The 26,009-nt window shown below is 42.6% G+C and overlaps 1 protein-coding gene across 12 annotated transcripts in view; it reads right to left on the bottom strand.

Moving 5' to 3' along the window:
• The window catches only part of MARK3 (microtubule affinity regulating kinase 3), a 120,880-nt gene that overhangs the window by 25,481 nt on the left and 69,390 nt on the right, over positions 1–26,009 (bottom strand). For all 12 annotated transcript variants that reach the window (XR_004957361.1, XM_036247018.1, XM_036247002.1 and 9 more), the window contains 8 exons: positions 16,994–17,064; positions 11,582–11,638; positions 8,875–9,111; positions 8,592–8,711; positions 8,005–8,104; positions 7,576–7,688; positions 5,763–5,916; positions 2,515–2,732 (listed from right to left, as the gene is read on the bottom strand). Coding sequence is in view for 11 of the 12 variants with exons in the window: in XM_036247018.1 (XP_036102911.1) it covers positions 2,515–2,732; positions 5,763–5,916; positions 7,576–7,688; positions 8,005–8,104; positions 8,592–8,711; positions 8,875–9,111; positions 11,582–11,638; positions 16,994–17,064 (1,070 nt within the window). In the remaining variant the exon portion in view is untranslated. The remainder of the gene's footprint in view (positions 1–2,514; positions 2,733–5,762; positions 5,917–7,575; positions 7,689–8,004; positions 8,105–8,591; positions 8,712–8,874; positions 9,112–11,581; positions 11,639–16,993; positions 17,065–26,009) is intronic.

Genomic DNA, 26,009 nt, shown 5'->3' with positions numbered 1-26,009 from the left:
ATCAATAACTCTTACAATTCAACCACAAAATGACAAACAACCCAATTTAGAAATGGGCAAAGACCTTGAATAGATATTTCTCCGAAGAAGGCACACAAATGGCCAACAAGCTCACGAAAAGATGGTGAACAGCACTGGCCACTAAGGACATATACATCAAAACCACAATGACGGTCCTGGCTGGTTTTGCTCAGTGGTTAGAGCATCAGCCCCCGGACCAATGAGTCATGGGTTCAATACCGGTCAAGGGCACGTACCTTGGTTTCAGTTCAGCTCTGGTGGGGTTGTGCAGGAGGCAACCAATCAATGTGGCTCTATCACATAAATGTTTCTGTCTCTCTCTCCCTACCTCCCACTCTATCTGATAATAAGTAGAAAAACATCCTGAGGTGAAGAACTGAAAAAAAAAACAAACAAAAAAAAACAACCCAAAATAGGAACCACTTTATACTCATTAGGACAGTTGTAATAAAAAATGGAAAGTAAGTGTTGGGAAGGATGTGGAGATATTTCTCTCTCACATCAATGTATGTTTCTCTCTCTCTCCCTCTCTCTCTCTCCCTCTCTCTAAAAATCACTACAGCCTGGCTGGTGTGGCTCAGTGGTTGAGGGTCGACCCATGTACCAAGAGGTCGCTGGTTTGATTCCCGGTCAGGGCACATACCCAGGTTGTGGGCCCGATCCCTGGTGGGGGGCATGTAGGAGGTGGCCAATCAATGTTCTCTCTTTTTCTTTTATCCTCACCCAAGGACATTTTTCGATTTTTTGTTCAGATAGAATGGGAGGGAGAGAGAGGAAGAGAGAGAGAAAAATCGACGTGAAAGGGACACACTGAGTGGCTGCCACTTGCATGACCAACCAGGGTCGGGAACAAACTATAACCGAGGTACGCGCCCTTAGCGGGAACCAAACCCTGGTCTCTGTGGACCACAGGCCAATGCTCTAACCACTGAGCAAAACTGGGCAGGGCAATGTTCTCTTTCATAGATGTCTCTGTCTCTCTCCCTCTCCTTTCCTCTCTCTCTAAAATCAATAAAGAAAAATTATTTTAAAAATTAATAAAAATCAATAAAAAAAGCACCCTCAGGTGAGGATTAAAAAGAAAAGGTATAGCTCTTAAAAATACAAGAGAGCCCGGCTGGTGTGGCTCAGTGGATTGAGCACTGCCTCATGCACTGAGAGGTCCCGGTTCGATTCCTGATCAAGGCACAAGCCTAGGTTTTGGGCTTGATCTCCAGTAGGGGGCGTGCAGGAGGCAGCTGATAGATGTTTCTCTCTCACATTGATGTTTCCCTTTTCCCCTTCCTCTCTAAAAAAAAAAAACAATGAAAACATATTTAAAAAAAAATTCAGGGCGAAAGAATGACAATCCAATTTTATGGCATTAGGAGGCCAAAAGAAAGAAATCTTTTTACACAGGGATTGCTGAAATAAAGCTCAAGATCAGAGGACAAGCAGACAAAACCCTCTACGGCTCCTTTATGAGCCCTCATATCTCTCTTTTTTTTTTTATCCTCACCGGAGGACATTTTTCCATTTTTTGTTCAGGTAGAGTTGGGGGGAGAGAGAGGAACAGAGAGAGAGAGAAACATCGATGTGAAAGGGACACATCGAGTGGCTGCCACCTGCACAACCGACCAGGGCCGGGGACAAACTGCAACCGAGGTACATGCCCTTAGCGGGAACCGAACCTAGGTCTCTCAGGACCGCAGGCCGACGCTCTAACTGCTGAGCCAAACCGGCCAGGGTTGAGCCCTCATATCTCAAAAGGTACAGTCAAGATTCCCTAAGGGAGCAGGAGAGCCCCACCCAGTCCTTACTTCAGGGTTTATTGGGGCGGAGGAGGGCTGTGCCACTGTTCAGTTTGTAGAGAAGAGCATGGTCACAGCATACCCTTAAGATTGTTCATTTTCTGTGAATAAAATTACTTTAGGAGTGCTAGAAGTAATTACTACATTGGGTCAGATAGGACACATTTTGATTAATGGAAGAGTTTCTAAAGCTGAACAGATTCGATTTAATTTAACAAATACTACTTGCTCATGGGAAATTTTATTAAGGGTAAGGATTAAGAGGTAGATTCAGGTCAGCAGTGTAATTTTAGGCAATTATCTAACTTTTCATCATGTTAAAATTTAGCAAATACTCAAAAAAGTACCTAGCACAGGCCGCGGCACACAGTTAGGATGCAGTCCAAGTTCTTTATTTTAATAACTCTGGAAATGCAGCACAGGCTCCCCATCCCTGGTCCACAGGCGGTCAGAATCCCCAGTGTCCTATCTATGTGGTCACCTGTCTGAGCTGCCATCATTTGGTTTTCTTCCCTGTCAGACCATGGGGTTTTCCCATCCCTCAGCCTCTGACACAGCCTATGGCTCAGCAGATGTTTGTGGAATAACTAGAAACTGCCCTTGACATAAAGGGTCTGATGGCTTATCTAGGAACAGATGAGCACATAGGAGGAGCATTTCGCCCTACAATCCCTGGGATGCTCTAGAGGTGAACAGCACTTACACTAGGGACGGTGGAGCTTGTCTTGCGTTCAGGAATGTCCGCCTTGTTGGGATTGCTTGCATTCCCAAGCATGGGACTGGCTGGAGCGATCCCTTTTCCTCCGACTGCACTGCCGCCTGACCTCCTGGAGGGAATGCTGTCTTCTTTCAGGTCACTGTCTGCAGTGCTGGTCTGACTCCTTTTTGGATATGCCACAACTGAAGGGATAGCTGGTCCAGCTAAAATAAATAATTCACTCTTTAAAAGTCAGACTATAGTTTCACATTTTATTCTATGAAAATACACATATTTTATAAGATGACCTAAGATTGTTATTCATCTAAAACATTTAAGACAGTATAAAATCCTTTAAGATGTTTCCCATTCACGTTTTCCCTATGTAATTAATCCAATTCTGAAATTTCACTTAGTCCCTAACTTTCTATGTAAAGTTCTAAAAAAATTATTATTAACAGGCCTGTGCAGTCATCCTGCAGAAACCTCTTGAGGGACAGTTACTGTATAGGTAACTAATCAAAGTGACTTGATGCACACACACCATCCAGAATAAACTGTCTCATTTTGTACACGGAAGTGGCACCATATCCTTTTTGTACAAGAGATGTCATCACCTTCTGACACAGAATAGTCTAGATTCATAAGCCATTTCTTCAGAAGTGTTATCTTGGGTCTTTTTAAAGCACTCCATCTTCTAGATAAACAATACTTTGAGTAGACAGGGGAAGGTGGCATAAGCAGAGGAAAGCATGTTGCTCATGTGAGTGATAGGAAGGCAGTGGGTGAAGGGGCCTGGTCACACCCCCACCCAAGGAGAAGTGCAGCTAGGATGTCTGGGGAGACAATGGACTCATGTCCCACAATAAAACATCTGGAGACTCTGACAGGAACATAGGAGATTCAGAGCTCAAAGAGCATTGGCAATAAACAAGATAACTGGTACATTTTAAATGTATGATGTCCTGTGGTAATGTCATAACTTATTCTATGGTAGAAGAGACTATATTTTAGGTCTACTAAAACAAGGTTGTGGCCCTGGCCAGTTTGGCTTAGCAGCTAGAGTATCAGTCCAGGGACTGAAGGATCTCAGGATCGATTTCATTTAAGGGCAGGTTTTTTCCCTAGCTCTAGTCAGGATCCTGTGGCAGCCAACCAATGGATATGTCTCTCTCACATAGATGTTTCTCTCCCTCCCTCCTTCCCTTCCTTCCACTTTCCCTAAAAATTAATGGAAAAAAATACCCTCAGGTGAGAATTAGCAAAAAAATTTTGTTCCCTTTCATTGTTGTGTTCCACAGTGCGGATGTATCACACAAAAATGTGATTTTTATGATGTCAAACCTGTCAAGTCTTTTCTTTCATGGCTTTTAGTATTTGCAGCCATAGTGAGAAAGGCCTTTTCTTTTTTTAATCTTCACCCGAGGACATTTTTGCACTTTATCTTGAGATATAGAGCGGGAGGGAGAGAAGGAGGAAGAGAGAGAGAGAAGCATTGATGTGAGAGACACACATCAAGTGGTTGCCACCCACAAGAACCCAACCGGGGCCGGCAACAAACTGCAACCGAGGTACGTGCCCTTAGAGGGAACTGAATGCAGGCCTCTCTGGTCCGCAGACTGATGCTCTAACTGCTGAGTAAAACTGGCCAGGGTGAAAGGCCTTTTCTAGTCCACGTTATAAAGTAAACTGTCTCTTGTTTTTTTTTCTTTTTTCTTAAATCCTCACCTGAGGATATTTTTCCATTTATCTTCAGATAGAGAGGGAGGGAGGGAGGGAAACATTGATGTCAGAGAGACACATATATTGTTTGCCTCCCGCATGACTCCAACCAGGGCAGGGGATTCTGTCCTAGGTGTTCCCACATCTATGTAACCTCATAAACTTGGTGAGCTCTCCCTGCCTATTTCCCTATTGATGAAATGAGGTTTTGATGAGTCTATTACACCATGTCTAAAACTCTTTTTAATTCTAAAATTTTCTGAGCTGAGAAAGAAGCATGACCAATACAGATGGAATCCATGTGCTTAAGGAAGAATTAATTTATTAAGACAGTCACCAGATTGCTCAGTGGTTAGAGTGTCGGCCTGCAGTCCAGAGAGACCCAGGTTTGGTTCCCGCTAAAGGCATGTACCTCAGTTGCAGTTTGTTCCTGGCCCTGATTGGGTCGTGTGGGTGGTGACCACTCGATTTGTCCCTTTCACATCGATGTTTCTCTCTCTCTCTCCCTCCCTCCCTCCCAATCTAAACAAAAAATGGAAAAAAATGTCCTCAGGTGAGGATTAAAAAAAAAAAAAAAAAAAAGATAGTCACCAGAACACTGTGGGAGGTAACCAATCGATGGGTCTCTCCCCCACCCCCTCAAAAATCAATGGGAAAATATCCTCCAGTGAGGATTAACAAAAACAAACAAATGAAAGATAGTCACTAGAGGTATGAGAAAACTCTATATTTAGCTTTGTTAGAATTCAGGAACTTTAAATTGGATGGTTTGGAGCAATATGAAGGCATTTTCCTAATTGCCCTGCAGATCACAGGCATTGAAAACCCCTCCCGTTAGTAACTAACACGAACACAAGAGAGATAAGAGCCCAGAGGAACAATTGGCCTACAACTACCCTGAGCACAAATCCTAGAGCCAGACCAGGTTCTGAGCTCTCACTTCGACCCTCAAATAGCAAGACATATAGGCAGTTTACTGACAGTATCAGTACAATGTGCTGCTTCTGCCCAAACCATGTAGACAGATGGTATCAGCAGAAAAAGAAATGGAAACAGAGCAAAGTGTCATCACTTTTGATCCAAAACCAAAGCTACCCACACCTGGAATGCTCTATGCAGTTCTGAGTGCCAGCTCTCAAGGTGTAAAAATGGAGGTGCGTCATGTCCAGGGAAGGGAAGTGAACTGAACAAGAAATAAATGGATGTACCATGTGAGGACAGCAAACACAGTGAATTCTGGCACTGAGAAAGTTCTGCTGGACAGCAAAGACAGGGAAGAGAAGGAACAGAGAACTAGAGACTGAAGCAGGGGTCCCAAAGGGGCAAATGGTAAGGTTTCCTCCCAGCTACACTTTATCCATCAAAAGCCATGGAATGTACCCAGGAGTCAGATCCCTGAGAGAATCATGTCAGCACCTGGAGGACAGCGGAAACCCAACCCAACCCATTCCCAGTCGGCCCTATGCAATGTGTGGAGACCTCTTGTGTAAGTGTAGATGCCCAGAAAACACAATGAAATGGTCTCAACTTACCATGGTCACTGTACCGTCTCTGCTTCTGGCTTGAAGAAACACTTCGCTGCACTTTGTGGTGAGGAGACTGGCCAGTGCTGTTGTTGAGGTCACTGCTTGGCCTGACCTTAGCAAGTGAGAGATTGCTGCTAGAACTGGAGTCACTAGCATCCAGCTAAGAGAAAATGAGAAAAACAGAGCAAACCACACACGAACCCAAATGGTTGATTAGGAAACTAAACTTCTCATAACACACAAACCTCTCATGAACAGCTCATTTTGAGAGAAGCATCATCAAAAGTACAAAGATGATAGCCCTCATTTCAGGGAACAGTATTGTTCTGACTGCTGGAAAAACTCACAAAAGAACAGGTATTTATCATCTTCTGTCTAGGCTTTTTGAAATAACTTAAAATGCTCTATTTACTTCATTGGATACTTTACATAATTTCCAAACTATGAATAGCTATAGGTTAACTTATGAAAACCAAGTTGTGACAATATCACCATTAAGAAGGTGGTGGTGGTTGTTGTTATTATTTTTATTTAGTTAGTTTTTGTTATCCTCACCCGAGGACACTTTTACATTCATCTTCAGACAGAGCAAGAGGGAGAGAGGGAGGGAGGGAGAGAGAGAGAAACACCGATGTGAGAGAGACACATCGATGGCTGCCACCCACACGACCCCAACTGGGGCCGAGACAAACTGCAACTGAGGTACGTGCCCTTAGTGGGAAACGAATCCGGGTCTCTCTGGACCGTAGGCCGACACTCCAACCGCTGAGCCGAACTGGCCAGGGCATATTTTTACTACGATTTTTAACAGTACTAACAGCTGTTACTGGTTGCAAAGGGAAGTGAAAAAAGGAAATACGATAGCTCTGTCTCTTGGGGCGGCTTCACAGACTACATGGCCGCCCTCTGAAAGTAAGGTTATTATCTTAAAGTTAAAAAAGTAGCTCACAGCCCTGGCCGGTTTGGCTCAGCGGTTAGAGCGTCCGCCTGCGGTCCAGAGAGACCCGGGTTCGGTTCCCGCTAAGGGCATGTACCTTGGTTGCAGTTTGTCCCCAGCCCTGGTTGGGTCGTGTGGGTGGCAACCACTCGATGTGTCGCTTTCACGTCGATGTTTCTCTCTCTCTTTCTCCCTCTCCCTCTATCTGAACAAAATATTGAAAAATGTCCTCGGGTGAGGATTAAAAAAAAAAAGTAGCTCACATAGGTCAGAAGAGATTTATTTGCAGGTAAACTAAAACCTGATATACTGCCTGAGTGGTATGGCTCAGTGGCTGAGTGTCGACCCATGCACCAAGAAGCTGCCAGTTCGATTCCTGGTCAGGGCACATGCCAAGGTTATGGGCTTGATACCCAGTGTGGGGCATGCAGGAGGTGGCCAACTGATGTTTTCTATCATTGGTGTTTGTATTTCTCTCTTCCCCTCCCTTCCTCTCTCTCTAAAATCAATAAAGGAAAATTATTATTATTATTATTATTATTTTTTGTACAGATAGAATGGGAGGGAGGGAGAGGAAGGGAGAGAGAGTGAGAAACATCGACATGAAGGGACACATCGAGTGGCTGCCACCCGCACGACCAACCAGGGCCGGGGACAAACTGCAACCGAAGTACGCGCCCTTAGCGGGAACCGAACCCGGGTTTCTCCGGACCGCAGGCCGACGCTCTAACTGCTGAGCCAAACTGGCCAGGGCGGAAAATTATTTTTTTAAAAACGATATACCAAGTGTTACAGATATTAAAAAAATAAAAACTAAGAAAATACTTTACATAAACTGATAATTTACATAAAGAATATTTTGGTTTTTCTGATTACTCTTACCTCTGAAGATTTTCTCCCCAACAACAAATACGTAGCTGTGATTTCATCATATTTCATTTTACTAAGAGATTCTTGAATTTCTTCTTGTGAGTATCCCATTCCCACCATTATATCTAAAAAAAAAAAAAGGGCATAATAAGGTTTATGTGTTTTGTCAGGTAAGAAATCAATGTGTTATAAGGTAAAATAATTTCCTTTATTTGACCCAAAAGATCACACATTTTCTAACACAAATGGGCAGTTGGCTTATTTCTGGGTTACTGAGTGCTCTTATAGAAAACAACAGAAAAGTTCCTGAACATGAGAAAACAGATGATCTGATTCATACAGCTCATGCTTATTTAATTTCCCACTGTTTCCACTTCAGGCATGTGAGTCAAACAGGAATGCTCCTGTGCACACACAAGCTTACAGGCACAGTGTAATTACCTATTCTTTTCTGATCTGCGATGTCTAGTTCTGGTTCAACAAATGGTTTAAGTTCATCCTCCTCATGCCCTGCGTTGATCCACCTGTCCTTCATGATTTGCTGAAAGGTGAACTGTTCATTAGTAGCAGAAAAAGAAACATTCTGATAATCACAATATTTAGAAAAATTTACTTTCAACATTTCTTTGATTATAGCTCAAATATAACTTTAAAAAAATGTTTGAAATGTCTCAATTCCTGCTTTAAAAGCCCCAGGATATGCCCTAGCCGGCTTGGCTCTGTGGTTAGAGCATAAGTCCTCAGACCAAAGAGTCTTGGGTTCGATTCCTGGTCAAGGACATGTGCCTTGCTTGTGGGTTTGATCCCCAACCTCAGACAGGGTCATGTGAGAGGCAACCAATCAATGTCTCTCTCTCACATCGATGTTTCTCTCTCTTTCTCTCCCTCCCTCCCACTCTATCTTAAAAAATAATAATAATAAAATAATAACAATAATAAATAAAAGCCCCAGGATAGTTTTCAAGCCATGTTCTAAAAATACTTTAAAGAGCCTCCAAAGTTGTTACTATTTCCACATATGCAATTACCTCCAGAGTGCCTCGTTTTACTGGATTTAGCACCAGGAAACGTTTGAGAAGGTTTTCACAGTCTGTAGACATGTAGAAAGGTATTCTGTACTTCCCTCTTAATACCCTCTCTCTCAGTTCCTTTGGGGAGGTAGAGAGGAAAAGAAAACTAGTGAGTCAAGTTTGAGGTTAAAAAAAGAACCCCCATGACCCCATACTAACATAACAGTAAAATATTAACACTCATCATTTTATAAAATCCTTTCAGCTTTCTGAAAAACCTGGATAAAACTGGTTCTTATACCTTTAGGTTCTGTCCATCAAAAGGGAGCGACCCGCTGACTAGAGTGTACAGAATGACACCGAGGCTCCACACGTCCACTTCCGGCCCATCGTATTTCTTGCCCTGGAAGAGCTCTGGGGCTGCATATGGAGGACTACCACAAAATGTATCCAGTTTACTGCCAACAGTAAATTCATTGCTAAAACCAAAGTCAGCTATTTTAATGTTCATATCAGCATCTAACAATAGATTTTCAGCCTAGAGGAAAAACATCAAGACAAAAATGAAATTTAACCAAAATATAATTAGAACTATGATAGAATTAGGCATTTCATTAAAAGCCTTTTGTAATGATATGAAGTTAATACAACCTAATGAATAAAATGAGAAAACATTTTTTCCAGAAAAGAAAAAGATAAATCAGAATTGCCAATTTTTTACCATTAACAACCATTAAGAGACATGAGGTACAGCTTAATACCAGCACTACTATAAACAACAAATGCCCCATAATTTAAAAAAAGCAAACAAAAAACTCAACTTCTATTAATTAGGTTTTTCAATTAAGAATAATAGGTGACTTTTAAAAAATGAATGCTAGCTTTAAGCAGACAGCCACCTTTCATAAAACTGTTAACTAGCTGTATAATGGCGATTGCTGGGGGGAGGGTTCCCCCTAAACTTCACTAAAGATAACAGATCACAGTGGTTTCAATTATTTCAACAAACATTTATCATGTGGCAATTACATACCAGGTGTTATGTCAGTGTCTGAATATATAATGATAAGCCAGGGTCTTTCCCCTCAAGAAGCTTGTGGTTTAGAAGGGGAGAAGCAGAAAAGTATCAGCTACACTCTCAGCTCTAAGTGCTGTGAAGAGGAGGTGGGGAGTGGGTACCAGGCCGGAAAGGGGCAGGACGTTTCCCAGAGGGGGTGAAGTCGAAGCTGCTACATGAAGGTGTAGTTGACAGTAGTGGGTATGTTGAGGAGAGATGAGAGATATTTCAGGAAGAACAGTCTGAAAACCCAGAAGGTAAGAGAGAAAGTTTACTCAAGAAACAAAGACAGTATGTGGGAGAGAGATACATAGAAAGATGTCTGGGGGGTTGGCCATGGCTGAATCACGAAGGGCCAGCAGTGACTAGTAGCCAGGACAACAATCTTATTTTGTATTTGCAATGTGGAAAACACACAGGAGGGAGAGGCAATTCTGGAGGCAGGGAAGATGAGGCCAGAAGTCAATGTGGTGATCAAGTCTGAGACGCCAGTGACCCGGGACAGTGGAAACGGCCCAGAAAAGAACACAGTCAGGAGACAGTTAGGGAACAGTAGCAAAAGGACCTGGGGACTGGGTGGATTGTAGAGCAAAGGAGAGAGAGGCACTTGGATGAGAAATGAATATTATAGTTTAGGAAGGAAGAGCTTTAGGTTGTGAACTTGCTAAGCCTGAGGTGCCCGAGGGACACTTAGGTGAAGTGTCCTTCAGTCAGCTGGATACTAGATGAAAAGAGAGCTCTGGCCAGGAATGGGTCAGGGTCACCAACATACAGGCAGCCACTGCAGCTACTACAGCGGAGGTGAATCCAGGGAGGCTGGGTACGGAGAGGAAATAGAGTCGATGACAATGATGTAAAAAAAGAGGAAGTGAGCATAGAGTTAAGACAGACTCTAGAGAGTGTTTAGAGAAATACAGCTGTGCAGGTGAGGAGAGAAAAGAGTGGGTTTAGAAGTTGGGTGGAGAGGATTTTGGTAAAAAATGGCACAGACTTGCCCTGGCCGGTTTGGCTCAGCGGTTAGAGCGTCGGCCTGTGGTCCTGAGAGACCCGGGTTCGGTTCCCACTAAGGGCGCGTACTTCGGTTGCAGTTTGTCCCCGGCCCTGGTTGGTCGTGCGGGTGGCAGCCACTCGATGTGTCCCTTCACGTCGATGTTTCTCTCTCTCTCTCTGTTCCTCTCTCTCCCTCCCGCTCTACCTGAACAAAAAAAAAATGGAAAAATGTCCTCGGGTGAGGATAAAAAAAAAAAAAAAAAAAAAAAAATGGCACAGACTTGAGCGTGCTTTTGTAAATGCTGCTGGTGAGTGCAGCGAGGAGAGTGGAGGAAAGACAGGAGGCAACAGAGGGAGGAAAGACAGGAGGCAACAGAGAGAATACAACAGTGCTGGGGGGGGGGGGGGGCAGGACCCAGAACACAGAGGCAGGGCCAGCAGGAGCACCCCACTGTCTTGTAACAAGAAGACAGTTCTGAGAGGTGATGGGTGGGTGCAGGTGCAGTTAAGTGAGGGCCTGCTGGGAAACTGAGGGAGTTCCTGCCTAATGTTTCTATTTTCTCTGTGAAACTGGAAACCTTATCCTCTGCCAAGAGCAAGGGCAGAGGTGGAGGTGTGAAGGAGGTCTCAAATAGCCACTGTTGTTGACAGGAGAGAAACAGAACAGGGTGCAGGCAGCACTGAGGACACTGTGTGTCCAGGTGAGAGTGTGCAGGTTTGGGGGTCCCTATCTGTTTGCTGGTGTGATGATTTTTCTCCAGAAACCAACCACCAGTTCCTTTAACTGCAATGTAAAGTAAGTCTAACAAACTCATTTTCTTCATTTTTAGCATTCTTGACTGTAACTGGATTAAAGGATTCAACTGCTACAGGATTTATTTTGTCATAGGTAAAAAGTACAGTCTATTCCATGCCTCCTCGCACACTCACAGAGCACACTGGCAAGGGCACCCAGGCTCACCTTGAGGTCTCTGTGAACGATCCGCTTTTGGTGGCAGTACTGGACCGCAGACACTATCTGGACAGGAGAGATGCATTATTAAAAGTCATCACTGCAGATTCATAATTAAGATGAAAATATATGTCACTAATATTCACACATGCTAAATACTCAGAAAGCACTTGAATGTCTGTGTGGATTTCTAAATATAATGTTAATTTGAAGAAGTTCAGGAGTGAAGACAAGAAGATGTTCTTCCTGCTCTCTCTAGCTTAACTGGAAATTCTGCCTCTTCTGAGGCCCTGCCCCTGGACCAGTACTTTTGAGTGTGGTATCAGGGCCCAACAAACCATTAGGATCTGGGGACCTGGCTGCCCCCAGGTCCAGGACCAGATGTCTAAGGAGCAAACTTATCATGTCCCTGTAAATTAACCCTACACCAAATTGGCAGTTCTAGACTATCCATAACCAGATGCTCACCCAGGCTGATTCTCCTGTTAACAACTTTCCTACGACACTCTCTTCCTTTTAGCTGATGTCAGCAGAAGTTACTTCCTTTCTCAGAGGATGTTTCCTCTTCCTTAAAGTAGAAGAAATGCGTGATGTATGTGAACTACAAACCATGAAAACTATTACTGGTCTATCAATAAGGACCCCTCCTACTCTCAGCAGATGGTTAAGCTTTCAGTCAGCTTTTCATTAGTTCTGTAGTTAATACTGTGAAACAACTGTTTTGCTGAAATTTCACACTTACTAGTAATTCTTTCAAAAGTTTCCTTTTCGCCCCAGCCGGTTTGGCTCAGTGGTTAGAGCATCAGCCCTTGGACTGAAGGGTCTCAGGTTCAATTCCCAGTCAAGGGCACATACCTGAGTTGCAGGTTTGATCCCCAGTCCTGGTTGGGATTGGGTGGGTTGATGTGCCTCTCTCACACTGATGTTTCTCTCTCTCTCTTCCTCCCTCCCTCCCTTTCATTCTATCTAAAAATCAATGGAAAAATATCCTCAGGTAAAGATTAACAACAACAAAATTGTCTCCTTTTCTAATTATAAAAGTTTAAATTTCACAAAATACATAAGTTTATACAAATATGTAAAATAATACAATAATTAATCAATAATAATAAAAAAATAAACTGTTTCATGTACTCACAAATGTAAATCTACTTTTGCCCTACCTTGCATATGCTGTATTACCCACAAATGGAGATTACATCTCCTGTTATTTCAGTGTTTTTGCTTATATAAACAAAACTGGGGTTATAATGAAAACACCACTTATTTCTCCAAATTGGTATCAAGTTTTAATTGTAAGCCACGCCCACTAATCTACACTAGACATAAAAACTCAGAGGGCTGTTCTATCAGTTGTTGTTTTGGTTCAGAATAAGCAGCAAGGAAAAGCTGGGCTGGGGTTAGGATGAGATGATGACAAGTCAGGGCTTCACTCAGAAGGTCCATACTTCATAACGAAGTGAATATTCAGGTGATCAGACCTCCTCATAATCAACAAAGGCACTAAGACTTCAACCCCAGATGTGGTTTCAGAGCATCTGGTACTTTGGAAATGTTGTTTCTATTCTGTCAGCAGGAAGACTGGGAAAGTGAAATAGCTTTACTTTCCCAAAACATAGTCACAGGTTTATTGCCTAGGACACAAGTAACTTTTATGTGACTTCTGCCTGATCTAATTTCCCTCTGATTTCCTCCCCTCATACTGACATTTCTCGTCTGCTTTTGAATGAGATGTCACAATTTCCTACATTTTCTCAGAGAGTGAGAAATTTTCTTCTTTCACCTCAAAGTTAATATAATGCCACAATAATCTGAAAATACTAAATAATTGTCTTTTTCTGCATTCTACTTTTAAGCTAGAAGCAGTTACTTCCAAAAAAGGCCAAAAACCCAGATGTTCTGCTAAAAATTGGAAAGCAAGCCTAATTCATTTCCAGTCACACAGGACAGAACAGAGGCAGCAACATCACCAACATACCAAGACAAAAGTAGGGAGAGAAGATGGAACCAGGAATATAGTCTCTTTCTTTGAAAAGAAAGAGAGCTCAGCCAAAAAACTAAAACAGCATGAGCCGTAAGTAGGATGAGAATGGTGAAGGAAGTGGGAAGAGGAAATACCATTTGCTGATGAATATGAAAAGGGCTAATTTTTGACAGAAAACAGATCATACACAGTGTACTTTGGGTGTGGCATACCTTCCAGTTTGTCGTAAACAGAATAACTTTTAATCTAGTGAAAGTAATGATGACTTATAAATGTTTAGAAAGCATGGCGATTAGAAACAGAGAAAAGGAGATATACCGCTATCACGGCTGATCCTTCCAGGTGTGAATAAGCTGTCTTAAGGAACTACTGAAGCAAGGAGAAAGGATTCATTTACTGTAAGCACTGTAGATCAAGTCACTAATTGTCAAGCACCGAAACTACCTTTCCTGGATGTATAGAGTAAGAGGAGAGTGGACTTTTTGGATACTTTTACAATCCAATATAGAGTCACTGTCAGCCACCGATGTGACACTTATGTCAAGTGCTATGTCAAGACTGACATAGTAGGTGTAACAGGAACACCTTTAGGAGGGGGTGTAATGCCCAAAACTGTAAGTCTGGACACTTGGATAAGGACTCCATCTAGACACAGATATGAGTGGGACCTCTGTCCCTGGTTGGCTTTAAGAACTCAGAGCTCTGACCACCCAATGCTAAAGCTTGGCTGCGCCATGGGCCACCCTTGAAATCCTGCCGGACTTCCATTCCACTTGACATGTGCTGCCACTGCAGCCACCTGGCTTGAGATCGCACGTGCCTCTCCACCTATAGACACTGCCAGTGACTGGGACCTCATGACACATACTTGCGCTTCTCGCTTCTATCCCATAAGCTCTCCTTCCATGTGTAATCTGCATATGACTCTATCAGCTTATTGGGGAGGTCTCTCCTACTAAACCTGGCACTGTGGACAGACTCTAGGTAGATATGTAAGTCCCTCTGACAAGCCAGGTCCCACCAGGGGATGGGCAGAGATGGCAGAAGAGGAGTTAGAAGTTTAAGTGCTACCCTGGCCAGTTTGGCTCAGCGGTTAGAGCGTCGGCCTGCAGTCCAGAGAGACCCGGGTTTGGTTTCCGCTAAGGGCAAGTACCTCGGTTGCAGTTTGTCCCTGGCCCTGGTTGGGTCGTGTGGGAGGCAGCCACTTGATGTGTCCCTTTCATGTTGATGTTTCTCTCCCTCCCTCACTCCCTCCCACTCTGTCTGAACAAAAAATGGAAAAATGTCCTCGAGAGAGAATTAAAAAAAATAAATAAAACCCAAAAACTTAAAAAAAAGAAGTTTAAGTGCTGAAAGGTTCCTTTGGGGCAGGTCCAGGATCAAAGCTGCCTCTGCCCCTGCTTTTCCTGAAGTCAGTAAACTAGAGTCCATTACACGCTGCAAGTCAGATACAGTCATCTGAATGGGAAGGAACGGAAGGTTTATAAGGCAAAAACACTCTGGTTTTTAGGTGGCCAAGTGATAAAAATTAGGAGCTATGGAAAGGGCCAAACAGACTTGTTTTGTAGTAAAGAGAAATTAAGAGTTTCCTTCCATGGACAACAGAATAAAATAATAGAACTGAAAAGAACTTCTGACTTCATCAAGTATAACTTTATAACTAGAAAAACTGAGGATCAGAGAAGTTAAATGATATCCAAAACTTAGTTTCATCTTTGATATATAATAGATTTTAATTCCAAGTACCATTAATATTTTTAAGCTTTTTAAGTTAAATTTAAGTTAAAGCAAAAGTTAAACTTATGAATAAGTCCTTAACCATAAACAGTAGACTAAGCAAAATCAAGAGAGGCAAATGTTAAATCTTAAAAATCAGCTATGACTGCCTTTCCACATACTGTGAAGCTTTAAAGACTTCTGTCTATACCTCTACTTTGACAACCTTATATGTGAATAAAACAAAAATTTTTAAGTTCTGAGAGAAAGGATATATCACCTCACTTATAACCATAGGAGGACAAAGTCAATTTAAAAGTCACAAAGCACTGCCCTGGCCTGTTTGGCTCAGCAGTTAGAGCATTGGCCTGCGGTCCCGAGAGACCCGGGTTCGGTTCTTGATAAGGGCACGTACCTCGGTTGCAGTTTGTCCCCGGCCCTGGTTGGGTCGTGCGGGAGGCAGCCACTCGATTGTCCCTTTCACATCAATGTTTTTCTCTCTCCCTCCCATTCTATCTTAACAAAAAATGGAAAAATGTCTTCGGGTAAGGATAAAAAAAAAAGTCACAAAGTTCCTGTTCCTTCCGATCAGCTAAATCAGGGCAAATCACAGCCTGAAGGCCAACTCGGCCCACCACTTGTTTTGGCGAAGGAAGTTTTGTTGGATACAATCACTTGAGTACATAATCTACATATTGTCCACAGCTGTGACTATGCTACAACTTCAGAGTTAAACTGTTGCCACAGAGGCCATATGACCCACAGAGTCTAAAATACTCACTATGTGGCACTTCACAGAAAGAGCTGGATGTTTTCCTAGTCTAGTAACAACAGGACATGATTAAAAATTTGTTTTGAAGTCACAGGACCTGGGCCTGAATCAATGGCAGGTCTGCTAATTGCCAGGCATCAAATTTTGGGTGAATTATTTAATCTGCCGGTGCCTCAGTTTCCTTATTTTTAGCAAATGGGCATAATATTCCTTAACTCTCAAGGCTATTGATTCATATTAATGTAGCTAAAGCACCTATCCCAATGTCTGGCAGGTAATGATCAATCAATCAATCAATAATAATATTATTTTTTGCATTTATCTTCAGATAGAGCAGGAGGGAGGGATGAAGAGAGAGAGAAACATCGATGTGAGAGAGACACACTGAGTGGCCGCCACCCACACGACCCTGACTGGGGCCGGGGACAAAATGCAACCGAGGTACATGCCCTCAGCAGGAAATGAACCAGGGACTCTCCGGTCCGTGGGCCAAAGCTCTAACTGCTGAGCCAAATTGGTCAGGGCCAATAATACTTACTATTAATAAAGACAGGAGCTTTAAGTCAACTTTATGCTTAAAACCTGCTTGTTAAAATGAGTGTCTCTTTAGAAAAGCAGGGGAAAGACAAAACTAATAATAAATTTTGGGACTGTGACACTTTTATTGTTAAAAACTTGGAAATGGTTTTAATTAACAAACTCATAGGTATTATGAAAGGCTCTAGCTTTTTAAGGCTCAACTATCAAAAATTAGGTAAAGATTGAGATTTATATGTTCAAAAACTTGTCTGCTTCAGGGTTTAAGTGAGATAACGTTATCAAATTAATAAACTAAAGGCACATTAACTCATACCTGATGACCATTTATATGTGCAAACACTTGTCTGCTTCAGGGTTTAAGTGAGATACCTTTATCAAGTTAATAAAATAAAGGCACATTAACTCATACCTGTCTAAATTTAGCTCTTGCTTCTTTTTCCTTCATTCTTCCATGTGCAACCAAATAGTCAAACACTTCACCTATAATTGAGAGAAATAAAAGTAAGCAGAAGTCCTACTTCTGAGCATTAATCTGCCATAAATTGATGATGTTTCATTTTTAGCAATGCCTTATTATTTTAAAATATAGGTATGAAGATAAACAGAAATTTGTGAAATTTAAACTAAGTCAACCTTAAGTTTAACTACAGGCAAAGTTCACTGACAAAATCTTGAAGCTACAAAAAAGCCCTGAAATTAAATTCTCCTATGTTTAAATTATACAATTTTTATTTTTATTATTATTTTTTTATCCTCACCCGAGGACATTTTCTTTTTTGATATTTTGTTCAGATAGAGTGAGAGGGAGAGAGAAAGAGAGAAACATCGACGTGAAAGGGACACATCGAGTAGTTGCCACCCGCATGACCCAACCAGGGCTGGGGACAAACTGCAACTGAGGTACATGCCCTTAGCGGGAACCGAACCCGGGTCTCTCCAAACCGCAGGCCGACACTCTAACCACTGAGTCAAACTGGCCAAGACTAACTTTTATTTTTTATTTTTATTTTTTCGCTTTATTGTTGAATGTATCACAGTTGTTCCTCATCTTTCCCCTATTGACCCGCTCCTCCCCACTCCCACCCCCCTCCTGCCTTTTCCCCACACTGTTGTCTCTATCTATTGGTTATGCATATAAGTTCTTTGGTTTATTTCGTCCAACCTCCCAACCCCTTTCCCTTTGAGGTTTGTCAATCTAGCAACCAATTTGTACTTCTTCATCCCTTCACCTTTTTCACCTATTCCCCCAATTCCCCTCCCATCTGGCAACCAACAAAATGTTCTCTGTATCTATGAGAATGTTTCTGTTCTGCCTGTTCTTTTTGTTTGTAGATTCAATTGTTGATAGATATGTATTCACTGCCATTTTGTTTATTTATATATTTTATCTTTTTCTTCAAAAAGACCCTTCAACATTTCATATAGTAACGGTTTGGTGGTGATGAAATCCTTTAACTTTTTATTGTCTGGGAAACTCTTTATATGGCCATCGATTCTAAATGACAGTTTTGCAGGACAGAGTAATTTTGATTGCAGGTTCTTCTTTTCATCACTCTAAATATTTTTTGCCACTCCCTTCTGGCCTTCAAAATTTCTTTTGAGAAATTAGCTGACAGTCTAATGGGAACTCCCTTGTAGGTAAATAACTGCTTTTCTCTTGCTACTTTTAAGATTCTCTCATCTTGAACCCTTTTGCATTTTGATGATGATGTGTCTTGGTGTGGGCCTCTTGGGGTTCATCTTGTTTGGGACTCTCTGTGCTTCCTGGACTTGTATGTCTGTTTCCTTCACCAAGTTAGGGAAGTTTTCTGCCATTATTGTTTCAAATAGGTTTTCCATTTCTTGTTCTCTCTCTTCTCCTTCTGGCACCCCCAAGATGCGAATGTTGGCATGCTTGAAGTTGTCCCAGAGGCTCCTTGCACTATCCTCATTTTCTAGGATTTTTTCTTTTTGCTGTTCTGATTGGGTTTTTTTTGCCCCCTTATATTCCAAATCGATGGTTTACTTCTTGGCTTTGCCTACTCTACTACTGAATATGTGTAAATTATTCTTTATTTCAGTTAGTGCCTCCTTCATTCCTGACTGCTCCTTTTTTATGCTCTTGAGGCTCTAAGTTCACTGAGGTTCTCACTCAGTTCATTGAGTATACTTATAAGCAGTATTTTAAACTCAGCATCTGTTAGGTTGCTTATCTCCATTTCACTTAGTGCTTTTCCTGGGGTTTTGTTCTGTTCTTTCATTTGGGACCTGTTTCTTTGTCTCCTCATTTTGACCGCCTCCCTATGTTTGTTTCTATGTATTACTTAACGAGAGGTATGGGGCTAGCTGAGACCAGATGCTGCTTGTTTGAAAGAATTTAGGAAAACCTGAAGCAGGATCCAAGACAGGCTGATCCTATGGTTAAGCAACTGGCATTGCTTGGGTGGGGCTGAAAGTTGGGTGGGGTGGGGCCTCAGGGAATCACCAGGGCAGGGCAACCAGTATGAGCCAGGTTGCTGGAGTCCCAGATATGGTGTCTGTCTGCCGCCCCAGGGAAGGGCTCACCAAAGGAACAAAGGTCTCTGACAGCTCGTTTGTCCAGAGAAAGCCCCCTCTCCAGCCCTCGCTCCAGTGCCAAACAGCTCAGTTCTTCCCTGTATGTCTCTGGTGCCCCTCGAGTTGCCTCCCCTCCAAGCTTAGAGGGAGTGACTCCAATAAGTCGTGCGCGGGTCCTTTAGGAGGAGCTGCCTCAGCCTCCCTGAGTCTCAGTTCCTGGTGGTTTTTCCAGCCAGAAGTTATGGGGACTTCTCTTCCTGGCACTGGAACCTTGAGCAGGGCGCCTGGTGTGGGACGGGGACCCCTCAGTCCTCAGGGAGGACCTTCCTAGCCGAGGTATCCTTCTGATTTTTATCCGCCACACATGGGTATAGGACCAGCCATCTGCCTCTGCCCCTCCTACCTAACAGGCTCTATGTGGCAGCTTCTTTAAATTTTTTTTATCCTCACCCGAGGACATTTTTCCATTTTTTGTTCAGACAGAGTGGGAGGGAGAGAGAGTAAGAGAGAGAGAAACACTGACGTGAAAGGGACACATCGAGTAGCTGCCACCCGCACAACCAACCAGGGCCGGGGACAAACTTCAACCAAGGTACGCGCCCTTGATGGGAACCGAACCCGGGTCTCTCTGGACCGCAGGCCAAAGCTCTAACAGCTGAGCCAAACCGGCCAGTGCTGGTGACTTTTTTAATTCCATAGTTGTAGGACTTCCATTCAAGTTGATTTCAGGCGGTTCTGAATGACGGTTGTTCTGTAGTTTTGTTGTAACTTTGATGTGGTTGTGGGAGGACGCAATACCACGGTTACCTATGCCGCCATCTTGACCAGAAGTTGATACTCTACAACTTATATTTTAAAGACTGTTTTTATGTGCTTTAATAAAAACTTAGCAATGAAAATTGAAAGTTAAAAGGGATGTTATTTGTGTTTAAAGAGGATGCCTTCACTGTAGAACTATGATAAAACAGTGTTTCCGAATATATTCATTCATTCAACAAATATTTATTGAGTGCCTACTTAATGCCAGGCACTGTTTCAGACTCTGGGGAAACAGAGAGGTGAACAAAGCAAAGTCCCCTTCCTCAAGGAGTTTACATTCTAGTAGGAGACAGATAAATGAATATACAGTGTGTCAGATAAGAAGTACTGTGGAGAAAAAAAATGGGGAGGAGGAACTGGAAGAGTGTTTGTATATGCAAGCGTTTTGGTGATCACTGAGAACACAGAGCAAGGGTGGCAGTGGATGGGCACAGGAATGGGTGGGAGGGGTGACACCATGAAGAGGCAGGAGTGGAATTTGGTAAAGACACAGGCACAGATCCAAGGGAGAGCAGAGGAGAACGTGAAATGACTGACCTCCTATGAGGGTCACTCTGGCTGCCAGAGGGAGAAGAGGGTTAGGGGTGGAGAAGGGACAGGATGAGAGTGCTAGGCCTAGAGTGGGATGCAGCAGTGAGAAAGGAGGGAATTGGGACAAAGTGCGGGGGGGAAAGCCAAGAGAACAGGCTGGTGGACATCATGGTGGTAGTTCCCAGTATTCATTCCTTGGAAAAGAGAGGTGACATTCAAAGAATGTACCACTACTGCCAATTGCTTAACAATTTAAAATAAAGAAACACCACCAATGAAATCCACAGAAAAGAGCACTAATTTAGTAAATGTGGTACAAAATGTGTTTGGGAAAGAATCCCGTCTACTTCATACAAACAAAGAATACTACCATCAGCTTAGTGACAACATTTAACTAAAATATTTTGATACTTAAACACAGCAGATTCAGCCCTGGCCGGTTTGGCTCAGCGGTTAGAGCATCGGCCTGCGGTCCTGAGAGACTCGGGTTTGGTTCCCACTAAGGGCGCGTACCTCGGTTGCAGTTTGTCCCCGGCCCTGGTTGGGTCATGTGGGTGGCAGCCACTTGATGTGTCCCTTTCACGTCGATGTTTCTCTTTTTCTCCCTCCCACTCTATCTGAACGAAAAACTGTCCTTGGGTGAGGATAAAAAAACAACAACAAAAAAACAGCTGATTCAGAATATAACAAATATTTTTGAGGAAAAAGTCATTCTAAATTGTAATTAATATCTCCGACTTTCAACTCTAACTCTAAATAAGTTTTTAAATAATGTAGAATAAATATTTTCAAGTTATCATTTGATTGCATAATGATCTTTTAAAAGGCATTACAGCTCAGCTGGTGTGGCTCAGTGGTTGAGTGTCGACCCATGCATCAACAAGTCTGACCTGCTGGTTCGACTCCCGGTCAGGGCACAAGCCCAGGCTGTCTACCTGATCCCCAGTGCAAGGCATGCAGAAGGCGGACAATTGATGTTCTCTCTCATCGATATTACTAATTCTCTCCCTTTCTCTTCCTCTCTCTAAGAAAACAGCAATAGCCCTGGCCGGTTTGTCTCAGGGGTTAGAATGTCGGCCTACAGACCAAAGAATCACATGGATTCGATTCCGGTCAAGGGCACATACCACAGTTGCGGTTTGTCCCCTGCCCTGGTCAGGGTTGTACGGGAGGCAACCAGTCGATGTGTCCCTCTCACATTGATGTTTCTCTGTCTCTCTTCCTTCCTCCCTTCCACTCTATCTGATGATAAAATAGAAAAATGTCCTCAGGTGAGGGTTAAAAAAAAAGCAATAAAGAAAAAAAAAATTAAAAGGCATTACATGTTGTTAATTTACACCAAACAGTGCATATAACTATGATGACTTACGAAGTTAAATGTCAGCTCATAAAATGTCAGCATTTTCTAAGTAAATGACCTTTCTATTTGCAGAATAGCATAAATGTCAAAATAAGTAGTTAAAAGGTGAAAACAACAAAAGACGTATGCATATCATGTGGAAAACAGTTTTGACTTTTTAAAAAATTAACAGATTATACCCACTAGGTGTTGTAGTGGGCCCCTCCCTTCCTCACCCCTATCCCTCTTCTCCCTCTAGCAGCCAGAGTGATCCTTGTAAGAGGGCAGTCGTTTCACATTCTCCTCTGCTCTCACAGACAGAGTCCAAGCCTGTCAACATAGTTTTAAAACATTTTTTAAAATCCTCACCTGAGGACATTTTTACATTTATCTTCAGATAGAGCAGGAGAGAGAGGGAGAAAGAGAGAGAGAGAAACATCGATGTGAGAGATACACATCAAGTGGCCGCCAACCCACATGACCCCAACTGGGGTCGGGAACAAACCACGACCAAGGTACTTGCCCTTAGTGGGAACTGAACCCGGGACTCTCTGGTCCGTGGGCTAATGCTCTAACTGCTGAGCAAAACCAGCCAGGGCTTAAAACATTTTTACAAATTCAAATACAATATAAACCTATTAAAAGATTTAGGAACCATAAAATCATACTCATAATTACTAAGTTATAAATCAGGAATTCAACCCAGATGTTTATTGTTTTTTCCTGTATTAAAAATGCATCTGCATTCAGATTAAACAGTTAAACTGAAAACCTTTAATGACCATCTCTTAGAGAAAAAATAGCCAACAGTGGCCCTTTCCACCCAGGTCAGGGACCTTGGGGCAGATAGAAGGAAGTACTGGACAGGAGCTGAGAAGGCCTTTGGGTGTAGGTTTAGGTCCTGTTACTGGCGATGAAACTGTTGCACAGAACACCTTTCCAGGCTTTAGTTTCATTTTAAAAATTAGGTAGATGTCCTGAATGACTTCTAAGATTCCTTCTAATTCCATAAGTCTGTGATTCTACTAAACTGAAAAATACCAGATTGGGGAGAAGTAGGTAGTAAATTTAATGAAACTTTTGTTGTTCAAAATGGCAAACACAGCCCTGGCTGGCGTGGCCCAGTTTGTTGGGTGTCATCTGGTGCACCAGGAGGCTGTGAAGGTTGTTTCAGGCTTGACCCCAGTGGGTGGGTGTTTTTGTTGCACTCTTGCATTGATGGTTTTTTTCTCTCTCTCTCTCCCTTCCTGTCTCTAAAACAAAAAATCAAACTATCACTTAAAAACAGGGGGGTTGGAGACACACAAACAATCAAATAGATGTCCTGAAGATTGACAGTGCTTTCTTGAGCTGATTAAAAGAAACAGCCCAAGCCAATAAACCTGATTAATGTTTTTATAATGCTCCTCAAAGGAGGGTTATGTTAGCAAGTCACAGAGATGTATAACTTATCAGGCCAATGAAGGGCACTGGCTTGACTGACTCCACCTCTCTCCCAAAGTCCATCCTCTTTCTACTAAACTGGAGGCTTCTCAGATGTTTTTGTTTTACCACTATATAAGAGCAATCTCTACAACACTGGTACTTAAAAGAGAAGGGAACATAAAGCCATGACCAACTAATAAAATCAGGAGAAGCTATACAGTGTCAGAAGGCTGGGGCCCCAGGCCTGGCAAAGTGACCATAGTGAGACGTCCCAGCCTCCTCGCCTCAAGGGTAAAAGCCCATCAATCACTGCCTGGGTACATCACGGAGTTGCCATGAAGGTCAAGAAGAGAACAGGTAAGACAAGGCACTTGTGCACTGTGGAGGCTACACAGATGAAAAGGTTATGAATATTTACTCTGTAAGATGAGTAGAAAGTATTATAACTCCATATAGATTTCTGGTTCTTCAATTAGCCTTCAGCTCTTCCTACTGCTACATAATTGTGAAAATCCCAACTAAATTCTCCAACCACACATTCAAAATAAAAATCAAACAACTAATAACGAATTAGGAGTATGAGAAAGTGGTGTCAGAGGTGTGCCTACTAGAACTTATTTTTTGTTGTTATTAATCTGCACAGAAGGATATTTTCCCATTGATTTTATTTTAGAGAGAGTGAGAGTGGACGGGAAGGAAGGAGAGAGGAAGAGAGGGAAGGGGGAGAGAAACATCGATGTGAGAGTCACATCAACTGGTTACCTCTGCACAACCCTGACCAGGGCTGGAGATCGAATCTGCAACCAGGTATGTGTCCTTGACTGGGAAGCAAACTGAAGACCCTTTGGTCTGTAGGCTGACGCTCTAACCATGGAGCAAAACAGGCCAGGGCTAGAAATTATTATTGCTCACAAAAGGCTTCCAGTCTTTTATTTGATGATTATCTCACTATTACAAGGCTGGAGTTAAACTTGCTGTCTTCAGGTTTTATAACCTGGATCAAAAGTGCTAATGATAAAATAAAACCAACCAAAACAATTTAAGCTATGTTGTAGAGTCAGAGTATGTCCCCAGTTGTTTATAATTTCAAAAATTCAATTCAATACTTATTTGTTGAGAATCTGTTATGTGCCCGACACTGTTATGTGCTAGAGAGAGGAGACACACAAAGATAAGCAGAAAAGCTTCTGATTTCCAAAGATAAACTCACACATGGTCCTAAACCTACAAGCCTACCCAAACCTCAACCCTAAAATGAGAATCTTTCTAAAAGACAAGGGCTATATATATTTATTTCACAAAAAAATGGTCTACATTTATATAACCTTGCAAGCAAATAATGACTAGTCCTTAATATTTATGAAAAACCTAACTATATGCACTATAACCACCACTTCTGGCCTTGGGAAAGATGGATACCAATGGCATTGAAATCTGATAAGGAAAAACAATCCAACATGCAGCACACCTTCATTTCAAACAGGCTAAGGCAGTGTTATATTTAAAAATCCAAGTTATGTACTTGGAATAAATAAAATGTTTATTTGTACACACACACACACACAATAATTATTCAGTCTTAAAAAGGAAGGAAATTCTGTTACATGCTACAACACAGACGAACCTTCAGGACATTATGCTAAGTGATATAGGCAGTCAAAAGGACCAATACTGCCCCGCCGGTGTGGCTCAGTGAATTGAGCATTGTCCCATGGACTAAGAGGTCCCAGTTCGATTCCCAGTCAGGGCAAATGCCGGGGTTGTTGGCTCAATCCCCAGTTGAGGGTGAGCAGGAGGCAGCTGATGGATGTTTCTCTCTCACATCCATATTTCTATCTCTCTCTCCCTAAAAAAATAAAATAAAAAAATTGTCCAGTGAGTGTGGTTCAGTGATTGAGCATCGACCCATTCACCAAGAGGTTGCCTGTTCGATTCCCAGTCAGAGCACATGCCTAGGTTGTGGGCCAAATCCCCAGTGGTGGGGCATGCAGGAGGCGGCCTATCGATGTTCTCTCTCATTGGTGTTTCTATCTCTCTCCCTCTCCCTTCCTCTCTCTATACAATCAATACAGAGAAAAAAAAAATTTGCCCTGGCCAGTTTGGCTCAGTGGTTAGAGGGTCGGCCCGTGGACCAGAGAGTCCTGGGTTTGGTTCCCACTAAATGCATGTACCTCTGTTGCAGTCTGTCCTCAGCCCCAGTTGGGGTCGTGTGGGTGGCAACCACTTGATGTGTCTCTCTCACATCGATGTTTCTCTCTCTCTCTCACCCTCTCTCTCTCCCTCCCACTCTATCTGAAGATGAATGTAAAACAAAAAAAGTCCTTGAGTGAGGATTAAAAAAAAAAAACTAAAATTGCCCTGGCCAATTTGGCTCAGCGGTTAGAGCGTCGGCCTGCGGTCCGGAGAGACCCGGGTTCGGTTCCCGCTAAGGGCACGTACTTCGGTTGCAGTTTGTCCCCGGCCCTGGTTGGTCGTGCGGGTGGCAGCCACTCGATGTGTCCCTTCACATCGATGTTTCTCTCTCTCTCTCCCTTCCTCTCTCTCCCTCCCAATCTATCTGTACAAAAAATGGAAAAATATCCTCGCGTGAGGATTAAAAAAAAAAAAAAACTAAAATAAATAAAAGAGAGAAATTCAAAAACATATTTAAAATAAAAAAGAACAAATACCGTATGATTCCATTCATATAAGGTCCCTAGAGCAGTGAAATTCATAGAGACAGAAAGCAGAATGGTGGCTGCCTGGGGCTGGGAGAGGAGGATGACGGGAGGTAGTG

This window comes from Molossus molossus, unplaced genomic scaffold (assembly GCF_014108415.1).
Source record: "Molossus molossus isolate mMolMol1 unplaced genomic scaffold, mMolMol1.p scaffold_m16_p_1, whole genome shotgun sequence".
NCBI lineage: Eukaryota > Metazoa > Chordata > Mammalia > Chiroptera > Molossidae > Molossus > Molossus molossus.
The sequence above is the reverse complement of the archived record's forward strand: the minus strand, read 5'-3'. Positions and strand labels throughout refer to the sequence as shown.